This window comes from Symphalangus syndactylus, chromosome 17 (genome assembly GCF_028878055.3).
Source record: "Symphalangus syndactylus isolate Jambi chromosome 17, NHGRI_mSymSyn1-v2.1_pri, whole genome shotgun sequence".
Lineage (NCBI taxonomy): Eukaryota > Metazoa > Chordata > Mammalia > Primates > Hylobatidae > Symphalangus > Symphalangus syndactylus.
In genome coordinates, this window is record NC_072439.2 from 33,656,838 (window position 1) to 33,679,233 (window position 22,396).

A 22,396-nucleotide genomic window follows, 5' to 3' on the forward strand; every position below is an offset into this window, starting at 1 on the left:
TGAGAACCAAGGAGGCCAGACTCCATGGCCTAAAGAGCCCCAGCCTGTTTTTCTTTTTCTCTTTTGAGACGGAGTCTCGCTCTGTTGCCCAGGCTGGAGTGCAGTGGCGCAATCTCGGCTCACTGCAAGCTCCGCCTCCCGGGTTCACGCCATTCTCCTGCCTCGGCCTCTCCGAGTAGCTGGGACTACAGGCGCCCACCACCAAGCCCGGCTAATTTTTTTGTATTTTTAGTAGAGACGGGGTTTCACCGTGGTCTCGATCTCCTGACCTCGTGATCCGCCCGACTTGGCCTCCCAAAGTGCTGGGATTACAAGCGTGAGCCACCGCGCCCGGCCCCCTAGCCTGTTTTTCACCTAGACTTCTACGCTCTCACCTGCCCAGAAAATCATCCTTGTCCAAGTCCTTGTCAAAGACTTCAACTTCTAGCTCTTGGCCTGGAACTGATGTGACAATCACCTAGTGGGAGAAAATAGTGCAGATGAAAAAAGATTCTCTCCTTTTCCTCTGCAAATGACTGGACCCCCCCAGTCAACTGAACCTCAGAGGTTTCTGGACCACTTTTGGGATGGGGGAAAAATGGGGCAGAACCAGGAGTCACAGCCACTCAATTCTGACCTCAAAAACCTCATTCCAGCGGGGATTGAGATCTTCCCGAACAACATGGCTCCGGAAGCTTCGTCCTGCCAGCTTTAGTTTGACATAGGGGTCTGACTTGCCCTTCACCAATCCCCCCAAGAAACGGTCTTTGGCAATCAGGTCCTGGGCCTCTAATACATGGATCCGAAGCACATGCTGCAAAAGGGACGGGGGGTGCCAGATGGCAAAGGGAGAGAGACCTGTCAGAATCTGCCCTGAAACAGGCTTTGCACACTTAGCGGGCAAACAGACCCTAGTCCTTTCCAGATAATAGACTCACCTCAGTCCCAAACTGGCTATCAGGAGTCGTGTGACAGGGTCGAGGTGGGGCATCCACACTGCTGCCTCTCTGGGGATTCTCACTGTCCACGTCCCAAGCACCAGGATAACCAGGCATAGTGGAGAAGCATATTTCTGATGAATCCAAGTACAGGATCTAGGAAGGGTAGTATGATGCTGAATCAAAGAAGTGCAGCTCGCCACCAGCAGGCAAGGCATGTGGGGTGGGGTAGAGGAGGGGCTGTGACAGGGGAACTAGGTGCTGCCCTGGCTGGGCTCATCTCTACACGGTTCCCTCCACACCCCCTCAACTCATAAGCCATTCCTTCCACTAGTCAGATCAATATGTTTTTGTGCCTGCTTGGCACTTCTACATATATTAGCTCATTTAATCTTAGGGGGCTCCCTTACCTTACTCTTAATACCAAAGAATCAACAGGCCTTTCCCCCACACCTCAGTACCTCCTCTATTTCCATACCCTCATGACTAGTTTCATGTAGAGTCTGGAGTTTGGGCCAGAGCTGCTGAGCTGGAACCACTGGTCCAGGATGAGTTCTGGGGCAGTCAGTAGGCGGGCCAGAGGCAGTGTCAGTGCTCCTAAAGTCAGGGCCCTGGAATCATCCTTCACCTACATGCACAGGAGGAAGGACTGTAGTGAAGGGATTAGGGGAAAGGGAGGCATACTGTGAAAATGATAACATGGCTCCAGATTCATTCCTCTCTGTACCAATCACAAACCTCCTGCTCCACTCAGGGCCATCTTTTTTTTTTTTTTTTTGAGACAGAGTCTCACTCTGTCGCCCATGCTGGAGTGCAATGGCGCCATCTTGGCTCACTGCAACTTCAACCTCCTGGGTTCAACCCATTCTCCTACCTCAGCCTCCCAAATAGCTGGGACTACAGGCGCATGCTGTCACACCCGGCTAAGTTTTTGTATTTTTTAGTAGAGACGGGGTTTCACAGTGTTGCCCAGGCTGGTCTCAAACTCCTGAGCTCAGGCAATCCGCCCGCCTCGGCCAGAGCCATCTTTTATAGTCCTCTGCCCAATCCATGGCCCCTTCCACCTTTGTTCATTCTGCTCCCACTATTTGGAAAGTCCTCATTCTCTTCCCTCGGCCTATTTAAATCCTACTCATCCTTCAAGACTCAATTAAAATCCTACTTCTTGCTTCACAAAATCTCCCTAGTTACTCCAGCCTGTCCCTTTCTCTGACCCTCCTTAGTCCTATACTATGGATATTTTACTCCCACAAACTCATATGTAATTGTTGTTCTTCTGTTTTTTTTTTTGAGACAGTCTTGTTCTGTCGCCCAGGCTGGAGTGCAGTGGTGTGAAATCAGCTCACTACAACTTCTACCTCCCCGGTTCAAATGATTCTCCTGCCTCAGCCTCCCAAGTAGCTGGGATTACTGGCACATGCCACCACACCCGGCTAATTTTTTATTTATTTATTTTTTTGAGATGGAGTCTCACTCTGTCACCCAGGCTGGAGTGCAGTGGCGCTATCTTGGCTCACTGCAACCTCCGCCTCCCGGGCTTAAGCAATTCTACCTCAGCCTCCCAAGTAGCTGGGATTACAGTTGCGCACCACCACACCCGGCTAATTTTTGTATTTTTAGTAGAGATGGGGTTTCACCATGCTGACCAGGCTGTTCTCAAACTCTTGACCTCAGGTGATCCACCTGCCTTGGCCTCCCAAAGTGCTGGGATTACAGGCTTGAGCCACCATGCCTGGCCTTAGTTCATATGTACTTGTTCTTGAATGATTTTATATATGTGTGTCTTGTCTATGAAACTGAAACTGGCCAGTAAGCATTGTGCAGGCAGATACTATGTTTTGCGCTTTTTCTATGACCTTTAAAATGCTGAATGTTGGGCTGGGCACGGTGGCTCACGCCTGTAATCCAAGCACTTTGGGAGGCTGAGACGGGCGGATCACTTGAGATCGGGAGTTTGAGACCAGCCTGACCAACATGGAGAAACCCCATCTCTACTAAAAATACAAAAAAAATTAGCCAGGCGTGGTGGCACATCCCTGTAATCCCAGCTACTCAGGAGGCTGAGGCAGGAGAATCACTTGAACCCGGGAGGTGGAGGTTGCGGTGAGCCAAGATCACACCATTGTACTCCAGCCTGGGCAACAAAAGCGAAACTCTGTCTCAAAAAAAAAAAAAAAAAAAAATGCTGAATGTTAGCAATTTTATTGAGGCATAATTTACATACCATAAAATCACTCATTTTAGGTACCACGCCCAGCCTCAGAATAATTTTTTATAATTGGGAATTGTATACCTAAAATGAGTGATTTTATGGTATGTAAATTATGCCTCAATAAAATTGTTAACATTCAGCATTTTAAAGGTCATAGAAAAAGCATGAAACACAGTATCTGCCTTCACAATGCTTACTGGCCAGTTTCATAGACAAGACACACATATATAAAATCATTCAAGAACAAGTACATATGAACTAAGGCCAGGTGCAGTGGCTCATGCCTATAATCCCAGCACTTTGGGAGGCTGAGGCAGGCGGATCACCTGAGGTCAGGAGTTCGAGACCAGCCTGGCCAGCATGGTGAAACCCCGTCTCTACTAAAAATACAAAAATTAGCCGGGCATGGTGGCATGTGCCTGTAATCCCAGCTACTCGGGAGGCTGAGGCAGGAGGATTGCTTGAGGTGGAGGTTGTGGTGAGCCGAGATCGCACCATTGCACTCCAGCCTGGGCAACAGAGCAAGGCTCCATTTCAAAAAAAAAAAAATTATTCTGGAGCGACAGTTGGGGAACAGTGGAGAGATATTCAGGGAGGTGAGGAGTCTACCTGGATGGATTAAAAATCGGAATCAAGGGAAAAGAAGGAGAAGAGAAATGGTACAGATCTGGGAAGACAGAATAGGGTATTCAGGAGGGGATGAAGAGGTGATTATCTCACTTGCACATCGAGCTCCTGGCTTTGAGGGTCTTGTAGGAAGAACCGGAATGCTTCCTCCCACACTGGGCAGTTGGTACTGTAGACAGCCTGGTGATGTAGAGGAGAGATTAAGGGTGTATACCACAGCACCACTCCTGTTTCTGCAGAAAACCCCAGCATGTAACAGGCATTCTAAAGGGGAAACCATCCCAAGAATAGGCCTCTCCCTGTCCTACCTGGCCCCCCACAATGATGTCCTGGCCCTCACCTTGCTCTCCTGAGTCACATCCTGAATTGACAGTTGTACCATAGGGTTGGGTTCCTTGTTCCCCTTCTTCAGCTGTGGTGGGCACAATTCAGAGGTCACCATCTTGGGGGATTTGGTTTTGGTTTTGGTGAAGGAAGGTGGGATCGCATCAGAATCCTTTCCCTGAGATGGATCTGATCCCCTCCCTGGGACCCTTGTGTTACATGCTGATACTTCTGGAGCAAAGCAGGCAGGGACACTTGCATCCTCAGCAAGGCAGGGTTGGGGAATGCTACATCCAGGGCTCCTGTTCACCCAGCCAAACTCACAGGAAGATCCTGGGCCCGATCCAGGTAGATAACTAAGATGGCAGCTGACGGGGGCTCTGGTCGAGAGGAGACTCCCCGATTCCACTGTAGAACCTGGGAAGGGGTGGTAGTAGTCAGATCTTGGTCCCCGTTCCAAGTCCCCTACACTTCCAGCTACCTATTTCTCCCCTGCCAGCTTCCTATTTCCCATGTGGCTTACCTGCTCCAGTTTCTCTGCATCTGACAGAAGTGACAGCCATTCTAGCCTCAAGTGAACTTGGCCTTGCCCACCTTGTAGAGGGAACCACTAGAAGAAATTGAGATGTAGTAGAGATCAGATACCTGCTCAACTACTTCCCTACCAATGTAGCAACTACCGTCTACCCAAAGGGTGAGATCAGCCCACACCTTCCTCTTCTCCCAACTTACATCATCCAGAACGCCAGCCTGTAACACCTTCCCTACATCCAGCTTCATTCTGGGGGTGGGGAGGGGAGAGGGTAGTGAAAGGAAGAAAAGGGGAGTGTTGTAATTAGCAGCATGTCAGTGGCCCACCACTCACGCATCCAGAAATGACTGGCAGATCTCAGACTCCCTTCTTCCTCTCAGAAGATATTCACCTGCATGCGTGAGTATGTGCATGGTAGGGGCTGGGGATGGGGAGGTTAGGAAGGAAAATGATACATGATTCCCAGGCCCAGAAAGTGAGTATAATTACCTCCAGAAGCTCGGTAGCATGGGCTTTTTTTTTTATTATTTTTATTTTATTTATTTATTTATTTTTTTGAGACAGAGTCTCGCATTGTCGCCCAGGCTGGAGTGCAGCGGCACAATCTCGGCTCACTGCAAGCTCCGCCTCCCGAGTTCACACCATTCTCCTGCCTCAGCCTCCCGAGTAGCTGGGACTGCAGGCGCCCACCATCACGCCCGGCTAATTTTTTGTATTTTTTAGTAGAGATAGGGTTTCACCGTGTTAGCCAGGATGGTCTCGATCTCCTGACCCTGTGATCCACCTGCCTCGGCCTCCCAGAGTGCTCGGATTACAGGTGTGAGCCACCGCGCCCGGCCCTTATTTTTATTTTTTTTCTTTAGAGATGGAGTCTTGCTCTGTCGCCCAGGCTGGAGTGCCGCGGCGTGATCTCGGCTCACTGCAAGCTCCTCCTCCCAGGTTCACCCACCATTCTCCTGCCTCAGCCTCCCAAGTAGCTGGGAGTACAGGCGCCCGCCATCACGCCCAGCTAATTTTTGTATTTTTAGTAGAGACGGGGTTTCACCGTGTTAGCCAGGATGGTCTCAATCTCCTGACCTCGTGATCCACCCACCTCGGCCTCCCAAAGTGCAGGGATTACAGGTGTGAGCCACCGTGCCCAGCCAGCATGGGCTTTAGAATCCTAACAGGCAGAGTCTCACCTGCCCAGAAAGTCATCTTTATCTGGATCCTTGTCGAACACCTCCACTTCAATCTCCTGCCCTGGGACCTCGTGTACCATCACCTGGGGAACACAGAAGGCTGAGTGTCTCATGGGGCTACAGCTGTGAGGATCATCCAATCAGCATCTTCTCTCACAACCTCCTGGGGCTTCCCCATATCACAGAGCTGCTCAACTCTCCCACCTCATAAGTCTCTCCCCACTGTGGGTTGAGTTCTTCATCAATGACACGACTGCAGAATGTCTGGGTACCCAAACGCACAAGTGCATATGGGTCTGACTTGCCCTCAATCAGGCCCTTCACATATTTGTCCTTGGAACTCAGCCCTCGAGCAGCCAGCAGGTGAATTCGAATAATGCCCTGGAGGAAGGAATCAGATGGTGAGAAACTAAGGACCCAGCAAGGGGTTCCTGAGAGAAGGATCTGTCTAGTTGGGGAAAGGCCATACCCTGGGCAGAGGGGAACGCAACTGAGCCACATCTTGAAGGTCAGGCACAAGGGGCACCAGTAATCGGTTGGGCAACACGAGGAAGGCAGCAATGGAGTCCATGATCATGGTGTCAGAGAGTGAGCTGAATGGGGGAGTGGAAAAGAGTGGGTACGGCCTCAACTTCCAATTTTCTCCTAACCCCAACTATGTTTCCCACACCCAAGAGAGACCTAAAGCTGTAAGAAAGTCCTTTTGTGAAAATCCTTTGTGCTACTCTTCTACCCTAATTCCCCACCTACTGCTCTCTCCCTTCTTCACTGCCATCCCCATTGCCTTCTGCAGTCTTCAGCCCTCTTCAGTCCCTACCTGCTCCCCCAACCCGAAGAAAATTCACAGTATCAAACTTTTCAGGGGTATTTGTCTTCACTCCCCAACTGAACTTGAGGCTCCTAGAGGACACAAGCAGCATCTTTGACTGCTCTGTGTCCCTTAAACCCCCAACCCAGTGATGGAACACTCAGCAGGTGCTCAGTAAGTCCTTGATACCTAAGTCCTGGGATGTCCAGCAGGTTGGTCATCCCTGTCCAGTTGATGTCTAGGGTCTGGAGGGAAAGAGCAGGGGTCAGGACAGATCCCATGGGGTGTGGTCATACCCATCCAACAGTTGCCAGAACCCCTCTCATTCTCCATCACTGGCTGCCCTCATCCTCCCAGTCTTCTGTTTCTCCTGCTTCCCCATACCCCTTCCTTGTTTTCCCTTACCGGGCGTCGGATGAAGAACATTGACACAGCCCCCACGATGGGAAGGTCCCCAATGAGTGGCTCCAGAATCACCCGCAAAACGCCATGTAGCTGAGGCAAGAAGAGAAAATCAAAGCTTTTCCCCAGAAAAGTCCCACTTCTGTCCTCCCAGACTTTCTCAGCCTTGGTCTTTCCAACTTTGCACTTCCCCATATCCCATGAAACGCAGGTCAAACATTCCCTATTATGTGGCCCCTGACATCTGGCCTACCTGCATGCCCTTGACTCCTGCTTTGCAAAAATATTTCTTCACTTCCACATCAATCTGCACATCACCTACATAGCTGTGGATTGATAAAGAAGAGAACCAAGAAAGTTAGTCCTTGGCTGAAGTTGTGGGGAGGGGGAGTGAAGTAGCCTGGACTGACCAGGACACATTGAAGGGGAAGCAGTAAGAGTGGTGAGTGGTATTACCTGATGTTCAAGTCCAGCAGGATCTGCTCTTTTCTCTGACCTGGGTGAACCTTGACTCCAATGATGCGCAATGGCTAGAGAGAGAGAAATTCCTGAGAGAGGGGAGGGAAACGGAGAAGTACCTCAGTCTACTCCGAGCCATTCACCCTCTCTAGCCCACCTCCTCACTTTCCGCCCTCCACACATACCTTTTCACCCAGTTCCACTCGTGTAAATGTAAATGTTTGCAGATGGGGGTTAGATCCCCTAACAGCGGGAGCCACAGTTTCAGCCAGAAGCTTCTCCATATACTGGCCCAGGAAGGGCCAGACCTGGGCCACAATCTGGGAGGAAAGGGAGATGGTCAGAGGAGAGCCTAGTCTTCCCTCTCAAGGCAAGTTCCTTCAGAATCCTCCCCACGGAGAGCACTGAGGGTTGAGGGTGGGTCTGGCAAGAAGAAACAAATTCCCATTCTCCCCTCATGAAGACTAAAAATCAAATCAATCCTCACCTTATTGAGCCATTCAGCCTTTTCCACGTCTGGGAAGCTGACCTGGAGGCAGGGAAGGCAGAGACAGTGACGTGCACACCCTCGCCTCTGGTTTCCTACTAAGATGCTGGTGGTGTGCCGCAGAGGAGAGGGAGTGTGTAAGTGTGACAGACTCCTCACACTCAGGGTGGGTGAGGGGCTGGGTTGCCGCAAAGGTTCATTCCTCACAGAGTTTGGGGGCTGAGATCTCTCTAATAAGGGGAGCTGACACGGTAGAGGTCACACTGTTGCCCTGTGGATAGCTCAGGGACGTGGTGAAATGACAGCTGCTGAGAGAGAGAGGAGCTGGAGGAGGAGAAGGGCACATTCTTTCTGGAGGGGGAGGTCCAGTCAAATTGGAGTTTGAGGGAATCCTGGGATTTAAAAAGTCGTGGTTCCAGGCTGGCCATGGTGGCTCACATCTGTAATCCCAGCACTTTGGGAGGCCGAGGCCGGCGGATCACGAGGTCAGGAGTTCGACACCAGCCTGACCAGCATGGTGAAACCCTGTCTCTACTAAAAATACAAAATTAGTCGGGCGTGGTAGCGCATGCCTGTAATCCCAGCTACCCAGGAGGCTGAGGCAGGAGAATCGCTTGAAGAGGCAGAGGTTGCAGTGTGCCGAGTTCGTGCCACTGCACTCCAGCTTGGCAACAGAGCGAGACTCCGTCTCAAAAAAAAAAAAAAAAAAGTCCCCTTTTCCAGCCTTCTCAACTCCCCTCAGACGGGGCTTCTAGGGCAGGAAGGTGAGGAGGGAAGCAAGTCCTTCCTTGAGTCAGGGAGGGGCCAGAAGACCTAATTAGGCCTGGCTTTGTGGGTTTTTTTGGGGTGTGTGTGTGTGTGTGTGTGTTTTCCTCTATCTTTCTCTGTGTGACTCCTTTTAAGGGAAAGGACACCTGCGCTTTGTATCGGGGGTGGGAAGATTGGTTTCCATGATGATGAGGAGGAGACAAACACTTGCTGCCTAGGATACAGGTCCCCTAGGGCCATTTTGCCCTCTTTCTCCTCCCCTTTCCAATCCAGGGCCTGGGAAGCTTGGCTGTGTCTGCCTAGTGTCAATTTTGATTCCTCTCTGCTGCCATTCTCCCCCTAGACTGGCACCTCTGCTGGGAGGGGCCGGGTAACGGGCTTCGCCTCTGCAAGACTAGAGAGAAGGCATCCGCCTCAGCACAGGAGACGTGGCCGCCGCAGAAATAAGGGTCTCTGGCCCAACGGAACAAGCGCAGCCCACAGTCCGGAAAAGGGTGTGGCCGGCCGAGGGGTGGGGGGGAGTGTGGGCCGCGGGCACTGCAGCAGTCGCACCACCTCCTCCCGTAGCCCGCCCTCCGTCCAGCAGCCGCCTCTGCCGCGCTGCAGTCTGGCGGCTGGAGGCTTGAAGGTGGCTGCCCGAGGGTCGTCCAGGGGCCGGGGCTGGGTCCTAGCGGATATCCGGGGATAAAAGCGAGAAAAGAGAGAACCGTATGGCTTTAAGTAGGTAAAAAGTCTCGAGGAGGATGGGAAAGACTAGGGAAACCTTTGAGAGGTAACGGGACCAGGATTTCCAGGAGCAGCAAAGGCGCGAGTGGCACCAAAGGCAAGAGGGACGTTCAAGATGGCTTGGCTAGGAGGGAGAGCTTCGGCTGAGACGGGGTCCCCAGATGTTATTACTGCTGTTGCCCAAATAAAGGAAGAAGTCCTGATTCTGTGGAAGGATCCAGTCTGGGCATGCGAAAGGGTGGGTGGGGGAGAGTGAGCAGTCGGTCCCAAGAGTGGCACGTCCAGCAGGCAGGCGGCTAGCGGGGAGAGAGGGGAAAGTCTGGGGCCCACTGTCCCAAGGCAGGGAGCTGACTCTAGGCGTAAGGAGGAAAAGCCCCAGATGGAAGGGGTGGAAGGGGGCTATGCTGCACAGAGGACCGAGGGTGGTCGCTCACCCAGGCAGGTAGCTCTCGATGACTCATATAAAGAGTTTTCGCCGTGAGCTGCTCCTCGTCGTCCAGTAGCTGCCTCGCTGCTCGAAGGCTCCGTTCTTTCTCGTCGCGGACCCGGCGCCAGCCCAGGTAGAGGGCGAGGCCGAAGAGCACGAAACCCACGCTGAGTCCCACTGCCCCGGCCAAATACACAGGTATCAGCACCAGCAACCGCCTCCCGAATGAAGTCAGCACTGCCAGGGCCTCACCCGCCGCGCCAGGGCCAGCAGGTTGGCCCCCAGAACCTGGGTCTGGCTTTGCGTGACCAGCGGGAGGCTGGTCAGTGGGGTCTGAGGGAGCAGAGGGCTGGTCCATGGGGCTGGGGCCCTCTCCTGGAGATCGCTCCATTGTGCCACCTCTGGGAGGATCCGCCCGACCCAGGGACTGGCTGGAGGTTGCCTAGTCTTGCGATCAGCTCCCCCCGGCAAAACGTGATCCCGGGGATGGAGGCGGGGACTTCAAGCCACGCCCCTCCTTTCTGGCGATTTGGGTTGGTCCGCGCTGCACAGACCAAGGTGGAGTTACAAGGTTGAAACTCCACCCCTCTTCCGCGGGGACTGGACCGGGTTTCGGATAGGTAGGGCCTCCCTGATTGGGCCCGAAGGCCAAGATGGGAGGTCTGAGATGGCGGGAAAAGGAAGAAACGGGCTCAGGGGCGGCATTCGATTGGTAATAAAGAGGAGGAGGCGTGGTGCACCATTTCAGGAGAGGCGGGACCAAGAGCTTCCCCACGTGGGATTGGAGTGCCTGTGGTATGACGTCATGCAGAGCCGCACCGCCAATTTCTTGGTTTTGGAGAAAGCCCAAGTTGCGAAGTTGAGGGGCTGTGGAGCTTCAGGATTTCCCTCTACTCATTCGGACGGTTTGGCAGGATTTGGTCTGGGACATATATATGTTCTTTTGCCGACTTTCTCTAGTTTTCATACTCTAAGCACATTCCTTATCGTTCAACTTTTTCCTGCCTGCCCTTACAAAAGGAAAGGATACGATCGTATTTGGAATGAAGGTGTTTGAAGACTAACCCTGTCTATCCCGTCCCCAATCCCCTACCTTGTTTGTGTGGTGTAACGACTGACCCTGGAGAAAACTGGAGAGTCAGAGAATTAGAGTTGAGATAATCCAGCCTTCAGGGAAAGGGGGAAAAAAAGCAGAGTGAATAGAAAGTGAGGCTTTATTTCTTTTTGGAAATTTCCAAGAGTAAGTCATCTCTATCTTAGAGGATGGATGTAAGACTAGTTGGCTCCAAAAGGGAGGGAGGCAGCGCAAATTATTACATTTTCCAAGAATGTTCTGACCCTGAAGAACTTCTAGGACACTAAAATGAGGGATCAAGAGTAAGGGAAAGACAATTCCCTTTCACATTTGCCTGAGTTAGAAGGAAGGTTTGCCATACAGTCAGGTGCAGAATTAATGCAGTCTCACAGTGTACGGTGTAGGTTTAGGAAGGAAAAAGTGCAGGGTACACCGATGACTATTGTTCCTAGTTAACTGGCCTTAGAGGTGGAGTGTTGTCCTAGGATCTAGATACTAGGCTAATTGGAAGTTGATGAGGGAAGTGTTGGTCATGTTACCTTTTAATGCAGTACATATGGGGCATATTATGTAAATCTGTCAGATGCAGCAGAAGAACTGGGGTTGATCATTGGGGAGAAACTAGCCATTTCTTGGAGGAAGTGTCTTACAGGATGAGGCCTGCAGCTGATAAATTTTATCTGCTTCTGCAGGGCATAGATTTCTTCAGCCTGTGTTTACCAAAGCTGCTTAAAACCTGTCCCTGCCCAGCCTCTATCCCTTCAACTTTTTCACTTCCTTTTCTCTACTTCCCTAGGGCTAGCAGTATCTCGACTGCTTCATTCAGTTTGCAGAACTATTTAAGAAACAATATTCCGTCTCCTGTATCCTCCATATTCCCAGAGGTGAGCAGGCAGAAAAGGGAAACAAGGAACTTGGAGGAATTATGAGTGATCTGCTCACCAACTGATAAAGCAGAACTACAGAGGCAACATGGATGAACCTTAGAGAGGTTCATAAACTGAAATTTGCCAAGCACTGAAGTAGGCGAGGAGGTTCCTGAGAATGGGGGAATGGAGAGGGTGACCTATGGAGGTTCTTTTCCAAACTTCTCCCTTCCTCACCTCATCCAGATTATCAGAAATTATATAGGGGATAAAACTTCATCCTCAGGAAGTTCTTGTCCCAGTTGGGGCCCAGGAGCCACAGGATCAGCAGCTGCAATGCAGTTACCAACACAAGTAAACAGGGTGGGTCCCCGCCCACTGACAATTCTGCTGCCCAGGTGCCACCTGGTGGTGATAAGCAGTAAGTGGACAACAGGAAGGGATGGCCATTTGTTAGAGGAAGTGTCTTACAGGATGAGGCCTACAGGAGGAGAAAGAGTAAACTCCCTGGACTTGCAATCTGCATTTGTATGTAAACCATAATCACCTCCAAGAGACAGAGGGTGAGATACAGCACTCTGATCTCAGCTCACAAAGATGGGAAGGGCAACAAGATTTGAGGAAATTCCTTTCGTATTCTTTATTCCTCAAAAGTTACTGCAAAGCCAGGTGCGGTGGCTCACGCCTGTAATCCCAGCACTTTGGGAGGCTGAGGCAGGTGGATCACCTGAGGTCAGGAGTTCAAGACCAGCCTGGCCAACATGGCGAAACCCCGTCTCTACTAAAAATACAAAAATTAGCCGAGCATGGTGGCATGCGCCTGTAATCCCAGCTACTCTACTTGGGAGGCTGAGGCAGGAGAATCACTTGAACTCGAGAGGCGGAGGCTGCAGTGGGCTGAGATCACGCCACTACACTCCAGCCTGGGCAACAGAGTGATACTCCGTCTCAAAAAAAGAAAAAAAAAAAATTACTGCCAAGTAGCTTTGTTGGATGGCTGTATCATTAGAACTTTCTTATGTGAAGTCTGGAGTCAGACTGCCTGAATAGATTCCTGTCCCCATTCCTTATTTGCAGAACCCTGGGCAGGTTACTTTTTAAGCCTGCTTTCTCCTCTGTAAAATGGGTACAAAAATAGTACTCATTGTGTCAACTAGACGTTGCATGTAAAGTGCCTAGCACAGAGCCTTGGCTTATATTAAGCAGTCAACAAATGTTAGCCGGCCGGGTGTGGTGGCTCACGCCTGTAATCCCAGCACTTTGGGAGGCCGAGGTGGGAGGATCACGAGGTCAGGAGATTGAGACCGTCCTGGCTAACACGGTGAAACCCCGTCTCTACTAAAAATACAAAAAGAAAATTAGCCAGGCACGGTGGCGGGCACCTATAGTCCCGGCTACTCTGGAGGCTGAGGCAGGAGAATGGCGTGAACCCTGGAGGCGGATCTTGCAGTGAGCAGAGATCGCGCCACTGCACTGAAGCCTGGGCCACACAGCTGGACTCCATCTCAAAAAAAAAAAAAAAAAATTAGCCATTATTCTAGAAATCCCTTTTTATTTCCTGTGTAGCAAACAGGATCTTCCTCCAGTGGGCAGCCCTTCAAATATTTGAAGACTTCTATTTGAAGCTTTCCCTTGCCAGCCTTTTCTTTTTTCCAGCAACACATTGGTTTGTCAATGTCCCTCTTTAAAAATTACATTTAGAACAACACACTACTAAGTGGTTACACTTAGGCAGAACATAGAACTGCTGTATTTGTAATCTATTACCAAGGTTCTACTACCCTTATGGAGCTCCTAGAAAGAGGCCTAGAACATAGCAGGCTCTTAATAAATATTTATAAACGGACAACTTGAGGGCTAAGATTCTATTTTTTTGCAGCCAACTGGAAGTCCTAGTTTGTTCTCATGTGAATTATTGCTAATATGGATCTCTAACGTTGTTCCTCAGACTAGTTCAAGATCTAAGCAATTTTTTAGTGTGACAGTGCTCCAGTGTTTTAGTCAATCCAAGTTACAGACACTTTGAATATTATTTAGCTCTTCCTGTGTTACTGTTGATAAATGGGTTTTTTATATGTTTACCCGAGTTGGGTTTTTTGTTTTTACAAGAAAACATAGCCCTTGGGCTTATCACTAGAGAACAGAGATTTCTCTAACATAAATGCACTAACCAACACTAAGTACAAGTGTTCAGTTTGATTCCACCAAATGCTACTATTTTTTTCTCATTATTTTTTAACCAGAGCCATTTGCATGGAAAAAATGCTACTATTAACTGACCCATAATTTTCCTCTTATCTGTGATGACTTAGCAGGTGAGAGAGAGGAAAGCAGCTCCTGTAATCTGGGAACTGGCCTGACACAGCCAGGCTTCAGAGCTGTTAGGGCTGACCTGGTGTTCACAGGTAGCCAATGAGTTCTCTTGGACACAAACAATCTCACAAAACACCAGCATCAGACAAGGTCACTCAGTAACTGCGATGAAGTGAGACAAAAAACAAAATCACTACACAATTTTGTTTAAGCACAAAACAAGGTCAGTGTGCAAACCACAAAACGGCAAACATCCCCTTTCCCAGCTAGTGAGTGACTTCATCATCAACTGCGCTTAGGTTCACTTGTCTGCCCTTCTTCTAGACAAGCTACCCAATTATCCTGGATTCCCTTAACAGCACCCAATCCAAAAGAACACCCACTTTCTTGAATCTTCCCCAAAATCACTTAACCAAAGTCTAAGTTCTCTAAGTCGTTCCTAACACCCTCATGCTCAGACACACCACGTTATCCCCAATGGTGAGCCCTCCCCCTCACTGCAATGAGCATTAAACCCAACTTGCTCAATTACCAGGTGTATTCTTGGTGGTCTTCAGCTGGAGTAAATACATACAAGACATACAATGTCTAAAGTTTCCCAAATCTACCTCTTTGGAGATAACTTGGCAAGGAGGAAATAAAGTCAGTCAGGATTTGACTGAGAATTCATGTTGGTATCTATGGTTACATTCTTCTCTAAATGCTCTTAAACCATCTCTTTTAATAGTCTAGAATTACCGGGCACAGTGGTTCACGCCTGTAATCCCAGCACTTTGGGAGGCTGAGGCGGGCAGATCACGAGAGATCGAGACCATTCTGGCCAACACGACGAAACCCCGTCTCTACTAAAAATAAAAAAATTAGCCAGGCGTGGTGGCGGGCGCCTGTAGTACCAGCTACTCGGGAGGCTGACGCAAGAGAATCGCTTGAACCCAGGAGGCGCAGGTTGCAGTGAACCGAGATTGCACCACTGCACTCAGGTCTGATGACTGAGCAAGACTCCATCTCAAAAAAAAAAAAAAAAAAAATTGTGTCCCAAAAAACATTAAGCTTATCAATGTGTTGTTTCTAAAATCCACAATGTTAGCCCACTTTTAGTCTTCAGGCTTTTTTTTTAATGACTGGCCTTGACCTAGCCCACCATCTCCAATCCCAGATGTGACCTGAGTGATCAACCAGATGAGAGAGCAAGAGGTAGCAGGAGATATGATGAGGGGGAACACAATCCAGGATCACTCTCTACCCCCAAATCTACTGTCCCATTAGACTAGACACCTGAGTTGTTTTCCCTGCATCAGCCGTGAGCTGAGGAGGAAGTGAGGTTTGATTATTGGGGCCCCTGGCCTTACTGACTTAAGTAGATTTAAAACTTCTGGTCCTATGTGGAGACAGAGGAAAGGAATGGACCCTGAGGCTTGTGTCCCTAGAAGGACTCTCTTTTCGCAGACCTCCCAAGCCTTGAAGGCTTAAGGAACTGGCCACTGAAGGAGTGGGGTAGGAGGGACATTAACTGCCATCAACTGAGCGGCAATTGCCATCAACTCCACCTGTCCTGCTGTTTGAATAAGGATCTGTCAACTATGTAACATCCCATCCCCATTTCTCAGCAAATACACTCTCCTTACTGCCTGCCCTGCTAAATGACCCTAGGAGCCCTGGTTACTAAGGCAACCTGGGAATAGCACATACAGACAGAGACCAAAAACAGATGGGGCTATTTTTAAACTAGACTAGGTGGCTCCAAAGCTTTTACCCCATAAAGTGCCTTCCCCAAAGCCCCATTTGGTCTTGTTCTGGGTCCCTACCCTTCTTCACTGGCTTCTATCCATCTTACCAAAGCTATGTGAGGCTGGGGTCTTTATCCCATTTTGGCATGAGATCTATTTACTGCTCCCATCTTCCACACAGAATATCTAAGCAAGTTTTCACTGCCTCCATTTGTTAAAAATAATTGTTCTTTTATTTCTTTGGGTAGTGGGCCCTGCCCTGTGGATTTTCAGGTCAAACTAGGGTAATGAATGCTCCGCTAGTCTTTGGGCTGGAGCACTATGGTCCCAGCTTTCCCAGGGCCCAGAAGCAATTCCTGTATTGTCCAACCCAACCAGCTAGGACCCAAATTGTCTGAAGGCTCCTATCAGGCCTTCTCTCCTGACCAACCACTTCCCAATCTTTCCTGGCTTTCCCTCTGGGCAGGGTATTTTTTTCTTTCAAAACCAGTGCTGGAACCTGTGCTGTGCAGAAGAGAGGACAAGACGAGGGATGTTCCCAAATTCCTGTAAGAGGACACAGCCCCTCAGTCAGTCCTTCCTCTCTGCTGGCTTCAGTCTGTACTCCTCTGCAAGCCCCCACTGTGAGGCTTGAAGATGGACAAGAGGACCCTCATAAAAGGGAGGTGAGAGAAAACACACCATCCCAACGCCTCCTCCAGACATACTCTTTGTAGTCTCTTGTCCTAGTTCTCAAGGGAGCCCTTCAGACAGGGCTGGGGAAGGCTAGGTGAGTGGGCAAGGGCCCCCTGACCCCAGCCCTGGGAGGCTATACCAGGGGAGTGTCCATTAGCCCCATCAGTGTGGCATGGCCGTGATGCGCATGCTCTGGGAAGCGATAGGGTAAGTCACCATGGGAGTGGTGGTGTGGCTCATTGTGATTCCTGCCAAGGGTTGGGCCATCGATACAGCCACAGGGGCCACAGGAGCCACAGATACAGCTACAGGAGCCATGGAGACAGGTGGGGGTGCCATTCCCTGGGCAATTGTTTGAGCCAGGGCAGCTGACAGTGGTGTGATCTCTGGGGTCAAATGTGGGGGTGGGGGTGGTGGAGCAGCAGGAGGTGCAGCATTAGTTGGGGGAGCAGCTGGAGCTCCAGCAGGGGCCACCAGTTCTTGCTGGGACACTGGACGAGGCTGTAGAGCCTGGCTGCTGAGAGTAGTGTGAGTCTGGGCAATGCCATGGTTAAAAGTGGCGACAGTGCCCACAGTGGGGGCCAGAGTCTGCTCAGTTGCTGGTGCAGTGGAGCTCAGGGTTATGACCTTGGCCTGATTGCGGAACTGAGCATTTTGTTCCAGTAATACCTCATTGGTGGCCAGTAGGTTACTGACCTGCTTCTTTAACTCCTCTACCCGCTTTCTGAGCATGGCATTCTCCTCCTCTAGCAGTCTGCACTCCACCCCTCGCGATGGAGCCAAGCTATATTCATATGACTCAAAATGAGGGCCATCAGGGGGGCAGCATCCACCTCGCCGGCGTTTTGGGCCTGGCTCATGGTCCTCAAAGCCCCTGTCAGGAAGGTCATAGATATCATAGAGATCATGACGTCGTCCTGGGAGGACTGAGCCTGTTGAGCCCCCACCAGTGCCTCCTCCACCCCGAGCATCAAACTCAAAATCCCGTTGCAGGTGACGGAACTTGCACTTGGCTCCTCTCTGACAGTCACCCTTGAGAAAGTCACGGCAGATAGGGACCTCCTCCTTGCCATTTGGTAGGTCAGCCGGTGAAAGGCCAAGGCCAGCTGCTACTTTCTGCCTGAGCCGTGGGGGAAGCTCTCCTGTCTTCTTATAGCCATCCTCATCTTCCTTGGAGCCATGGATGAAACGGCAATTTGGGCGGCTACACTCCTTGTTCTGGAAGTCATGGCAGAAGATGAACTCGTTTTTGCTCACCCCCAAGTTGGACACCTCGCTCATGTCTGGGTGGCGATATCGGCAACGCTTGCCTCGCTTGCACACATTCCTCAAGAAGTCTCTACAGATGGCATCTGAGCTGGCCCCGCCACTGCCTGCCCCTGCCCCACTGGCCTCCTCGCTGCCACCACCTCCAGGGCCTCCACTGCTGCTCCCGGTACCGTTGGCATAGCTGTCCCGGTCAGGCATCCTGGTCCCGCCCAACTCAGGGTTTTCTTTATCTTGCCACTCTTGGTGACCACTACAAAAGAGGAGAACTGTATCAAACAGGAGTCCTCCAGGGAGATCCCACTCTTCTTGACTATAAAGCAGGCAGCCCAGAGGGGCAATGGCTTTAGAGATGGAGAATCTAAGGGATAAGAATTCTGGCTGAAATGTCTGACTCATCAAAAGTCCCGCCCAGGCTTTTGTGCACCTGGCCTGGGTCGGAATGATTCACACTTGCCTGGCTAACGGAGGAGGGAAGGAGTTGGGGTGAAGCCACCTTGTTTCACTAATGATGGGCCCAGGAGGGAGCAGGGAAAAAATAGTGTTGGATTTCATCTTTCCTTCTGAGCTGACCTTATTAAAGTTGTGGAAGTGAAATTAAAACTGCAGTCAGTATCTGAATAGTCTGGGAGGAAACTGGGAATAGTGCCCAAGATGGGCTACTGAGCTACTAGGGCTGTAGAAGATGGGACACCGCTAACAAAACTTCCTTAACCCCTTTTCCTTTTCCTCAGGTGAGGGGTCTGTACACATCAAATCTCTAGAAGCCAAGAAATCCTGGGTGAAGAGACTGGTGTCACCAGCTTCAGGGGAGTCTCAAAACCTGTCATATTTTAGTATTCCCTCCCAGCCATCATCACTGTCAATGGCAGAGAGGTCAGCCCCCTCTATTTCAGGGTAGAAGTTCTAAGTTAGAGTCTCTACTTCTAGATTTCCGACGACAAACCATTTGTGATAAGGTCAAGTGGGAAGGAGTTAATTTCACAGGAACAAGTGACCTTTCCCCATTCCCCACCCCCTTCCTACTCCCCTATGTGAAGATCCCAACCACACCATTCCTCAACCCATAAAGATCCTCTTTATTTATAGACTCCATAAAAGCTTTTTAAGTCTCCTATTTCCCAAGAGAGCTTTGGAATGTCAGTCCACTGCCCTGGTTCTAGCCCTCCCCTCTCTCCACCCCCAGTAGGACCTGGAGTCCCTGCTACCACGTGTCTGACCTCCCAAGCCTTTCCTATGCGGTGTTCAGGCTCCCCCTGCTGCTGAAATAGGAAAACTTCATATTGTTCCCTTTGAGCATAAGGGAATCTTTCCTGATTACTTTGGCCTTGACCTACCCCCACCCCACTGCTGTGACTTTGCCTTCAGATCTCCCTAAAATGAACTAAACAAACCAGAGGCCAGAGTTACAAGAGAATTGTAAGAGGGTTCTCCTCCTCTAAAGAGAGGTAATCCCAGAATAATAGAAGCAATCAAGGAAAGACGTGGTAAAAGATACAAACTTTTAGTAAAGGGGGATGACCAGGTGAAGTACAAATGCCATCTATCCAAGCCTGGCTCACGTTGCAAGTCGCACCAGCAGCAGATAATTAGTTATGATGCTCCTCCCCACCCAACTCTCCCAGAATTGATACCTGAGGTAGCTCAGGTGAAGTCCGGGGCTCCTGTGGGTCTCCACCTCCACATCACTGCTGGGTTCTGAGCAGGAAAAAAACAGAGACTTGGGTGGAAGAAGGAGTAAGAGTGGAGGACTATGGGGTGGTTGTCACAAGAAAGAAATCTGACAAAACGGCAAAGCTTCGGGAACGTCAGGATTTCCTCAGGGTTCAAACTGAACTTCACCTGTCCAAGGGAGAAGTTGCCAGTAAGAAGTGTAAGAGATAAAATTAATTCGGAGGGACTGGGAGGATGGGTTGGAAAACCAGCCCTGAGTGAACAAAGAGTGCGGGGCGCCCTGCCTCAAGATGAAAGAGGATGTGAGGGTCAGACCCCGGCTAAGGGTTGGAGTTAGTAATGGCTAGTGAGGAACCTTAAAAGAGCAGCGTCTGACAGTGCATTGGGATGGCAGATTAGACTTGAAGGCAGTGATTGTGACGCTTCCCAGAACCCTAGAGTTTGCGAAAGAAGTCCTAGGAGTTTTCCCGCAGCAAGTCTTCTAGCTTGGCAGGTTCCGTGCAGTGCCGCCGGCGCTCAGCCGTGGGCTACGTGAATGGGACACTAAGGGCGCGCGAAGTGAAGCGGGGAGCTGGAGCTCCAGGTGTCATCAAGCTGAGGGGATGGGCAGGGTTGTGACGTCACGAAGCTGGCGTTTGCTCGCGATGCGAGGTCAGTCAGAAAAGGGGCACTGCCCTGGGGTGTGAGGACGAGCCAGCTAGGTTCTGGGGGGCCTTGTGTGGCCCGGCCGAGCCCAGCCGCTGGGCCGGCCCCGACTCCTCCCCTCCGGGCGCGGCCTCCACCTAACTCTCCCGCCTCCCTCACCTGCCGCCGCCGCCGTAGTTGCTGCTGCCGCCTGCCGGTCCTCTAGCTTCGACAAAGAGCCGCCCACCCGCTCGCTCTTCCGCTTCCTGCGGAAGAAGTGACGCTCTAGCCACCAGACCCGGAACCATACTCTATGGTGTACGAAGTACGCGTGCGACATGCCGCAGGAAGTTCCCAGCACGCTTTGCGTGTCACCATGGCAACCCAAAGGCACAACATGGTCTAGAGGTAGTCGCCAAGGAAGCCCTCCTGGAAAGAAGGGGCGGTACCAGCATTGGCCCCAAATAACCCGCGAAACCTAAAACCTGCCTCCAGAGGATGTACCATATCCCATCCAACTCCAGCGAGATGCAAACCACACCACATAACCCGGGCTATTGCCTTTATAGCTTTGATACCCTCCATAGCACAGGTAGTGACAGGGCAAACTGTAATGACAGAAAACCCCCACCCGATGGAACCATAAAAAACATAATAGACAAGATGATTTAATTCTTCAGCTAAAACAGCAGAAGAGGTGATTTATTATATGGTTGTTACACTCGGCCACAAACACAGAAATAGTCCAGAATGTCACAGGTCCAGGGCAGAGGACCAACATGGGCATTTTGTTTATGAGCAAGGTGGGTTTCAGAGGTGATCGGCGATCAGAGGGCGATGAAGTTCTAGATCCATTGAGACAAGCTCTAGACAGTAGCATGCAGTCCCACAACTTGTACCAGCATCCCCAGCGTCTGGCATTCCATGTTTCTGCTCCTGTGGCCTCCACGGTGCAACAAGCTAGCAGTTTACTTGGACCTCTGCCTCATCTTTCTTCTTTTGCGCTTCAGCCTGAAAAGCAGACACAGGAATGGAATACACCTATCCTCAGAGTTGTCTTTCCCTCCCACATTAAATCAAACGTCCATATAAAGAATGAGGTGGTAAAATGAACAAGCACTACGGTTCTATCGTCCTCTGTTCTGTTCAATTCTTGGCTCTAGGAAGAAAACACTCAAACATTTTTCTCTTAAGTTTTGTCCAAGGAACTTCCCTCCTCCTGGGCTGGCAAAGTCTCAACATACCTGCGCATTCGCTTCTTCCTCCACTAGCAACCGATCACAAGCAGCAGATAATTCAGAAAAAAAAAAAAAGAGATGAAGTTTATTAATAGGCTTAGGAGGGATATGAAATGCACTCTTTAGAATCGGACAGATTCTTAACCAAGTATGAAAGATTAGTCGTAACAACTACATCAGTAACTTGGACACCCTTCCGACCATAAAATCAGAATTCCACCCTTTTCTAATCCCACCCTCTCTACCCATAGCACTTAACCGCTAGCTCTCTCACAAACTACCTTTTCTCTCCCACCAGCTCTTTGGGCACCCTTGAAACCCAGTAGTTCAGGAGGTATGGCGGACTTGCCTTAGTCTCCCCCCTACTACTCGCCAACTCCTACCTCCCAAGCTTACTACCAGGAACCGCTCACCTTGGCTCTCATGGCGCAGAGGTTTCTACAGGGAAAGAGAGAAAGGCTACAGTTAGTTTGCTGTGATGATGGTAAGTGCCGACGTCGGATGTCTATGGATTGTACACGGAATCCGAACACAGGAAACAAACACACTCACCCAAGAAAATGGCGCTAAGGCCGAGAGAAAGCCGAGGTTCCGTTTACGGCTATTTAACGGAGCGCCGGGTGTCGTCACTTCCGCTTTCGCGCCCTTCCCCCCCCAAGGGCGGGGCTACCCAATAGGCTTAACGATGGTTTTCGGACCCTCTTGCGTAGGGGTAGGTTGAGTTAGTTCTCTCGGAAGACCTAGTATTTGGTTTTCGAGTTACCAATTCCCCCCTAGATTTAGTATGAGGACGCTGTGTTATTTAAACATCAGCACCTATTTCCAATATTGCACCTAGAGGTGCAGACGGGGAAAGAATAGTGACCTCCACCTTCCCTCGCATCGCTTCTTGGGAGTTTCAGTTCCCTGGAGAAGTCCTCCATTTTGCTATGGATAGGCGCAAACTGTACAGAAATTCTTGTTTTACTGGTTTGTCTTTCTTTCTTTCTTTCTTTCTTTTTTTTTCTTTTTTGAGACAGGATCTCACTGTGTCACCCAGGCTGGAGTGCAGTGACGCGATCTCGGCTC

At 50.4% G+C, this 22,396-nt stretch overlaps 3 protein-coding genes across 9 annotated transcripts in view; all 3 read right to left on the reverse strand.

Moving 5' to 3' along the window:
- Window positions 1-13,670, reverse strand: part of ESYT1 (extended synaptotagmin 1) — a 21,636-nt gene extending 7,966 nt beyond the window's left edge. For 3 of the 6 annotated variants that reach the window (XM_055246998.2, XM_055246997.2, XM_055246993.2), the window contains exons 1-19: window positions 9,878-13,670; window positions 7,950-7,991; window positions 7,648-7,782; window positions 7,460-7,533; window positions 7,257-7,329; window positions 7,007-7,096; window positions 6,791-6,846; window positions 6,263-6,386; window positions 5,998-6,174; window positions 5,794-5,876; window positions 4,813-4,861; window positions 4,604-4,690; window positions 4,405-4,497; window positions 4,097-4,198; window positions 3,850-3,936; window positions 1,396-1,545; window positions 918-1,073; window positions 617-793; window positions 375-457 (exon numbers count right to left, since the gene is read on the reverse strand). In XM_055246998.2, coding sequence (XP_055102973.1) covers window positions 375-457; window positions 617-793; window positions 918-1,073; window positions 1,396-1,545; window positions 3,850-3,936; window positions 4,097-4,198; window positions 4,405-4,497; window positions 4,604-4,690; window positions 4,813-4,861; window positions 5,794-5,876; window positions 5,998-6,174; window positions 6,263-6,386; window positions 6,791-6,846; window positions 7,007-7,096; window positions 7,257-7,329; window positions 7,460-7,533; window positions 7,648-7,782; window positions 7,950-7,991; window positions 9,878-10,261 — 2,222 coding nt within the window. In that variant the 5' untranslated portion in view covers window positions 10,262-13,670. Of the gene's footprint in view, window positions 1-374; window positions 458-616; window positions 794-917; window positions 1,074-1,395; window positions 1,546-3,849; window positions 3,937-4,096; window positions 4,199-4,404; window positions 4,498-4,603; window positions 4,691-4,812; window positions 4,862-5,793; window positions 5,877-5,997; window positions 6,175-6,262; window positions 6,387-6,790; window positions 6,847-7,006; window positions 7,097-7,256; window positions 7,330-7,459; window positions 7,552-7,647; window positions 7,783-7,949; window positions 7,992-9,877 lie in introns of those variants that run through there. The other 3 variants (XM_055250755.2, XM_055246996.2, XM_055246999.2) reach the window with 2 other exon arrangements.
- Window positions 13,671-15,216: 1,546 nt separating this feature from the next.
- ZC3H10 (zinc finger CCCH-type containing 10) lies at window positions 15,217-20,389 on the reverse strand. Of its 2 annotated transcripts, none has more exons than XM_055247000.2 (3): window positions 20,271-20,389; window positions 19,427-19,490; window positions 15,217-18,045 (listed from the first exon to the last, which is right to left on the reverse strand). In XM_055247000.2, the coding sequence occupies exon 3, from the start codon at window positions 17,991-17,993 to the stop codon at window positions 16,689-16,691; it is 1,305 nt and encodes a 434-aa protein (XP_055102975.2). In that variant the 5' UTR covers window positions 17,994-18,045; window positions 19,427-19,490; window positions 20,271-20,389; the 3' UTR covers window positions 15,217-16,688. The 2 variants fall into 2 exon arrangements, with proteins under 2 accessions (XP_055102975.2, XP_055102976.1); XM_055247001.2 differs by lacking the exon at window positions 20,271-20,389 and adding an exon at window positions 19,822-20,223.
- A 368-nt stretch (window positions 20,390-20,757) lies between these two features.
- RPL41 (ribosomal protein L41) lies at window positions 20,758-21,920 on the reverse strand. Its single transcript, XM_063621447.1, has 4 exons — window positions 21,881-21,920; window positions 21,742-21,766; window positions 21,335-21,357; window positions 20,758-21,101 (listed from the first exon to the last, which is right to left on the reverse strand). The coding sequence occupies exons 2-4, from the start codon at window positions 21,751-21,753 to the stop codon at window positions 21,059-21,061; spliced, it is 78 nt and encodes a 25-aa protein (XP_063477517.1). The 5' UTR covers window positions 21,754-21,766; window positions 21,881-21,920; the 3' UTR covers window positions 20,758-21,058.
- Between the last annotated feature and the right edge of the window lie 476 nt (window positions 21,921-22,396).

Coding starts and splice junctions, on each gene's coding strand:
- ZC3H10 (XM_055247000.2), bottom strand. CDS start 17,993: ATGCCTGACCGGGACAGCTATGCCAACGGTACCGGGAGCAGCAGTGGA.
- RPL41 (XM_063621447.1), bottom strand. Junction 21,102..21,334: donor AGGAAGAAGCGAATGCGCAG/GTATGTTGAGAC, acceptor TCTGCTTTTCAG/GCTGAAGCGCAAAAGAAGAA.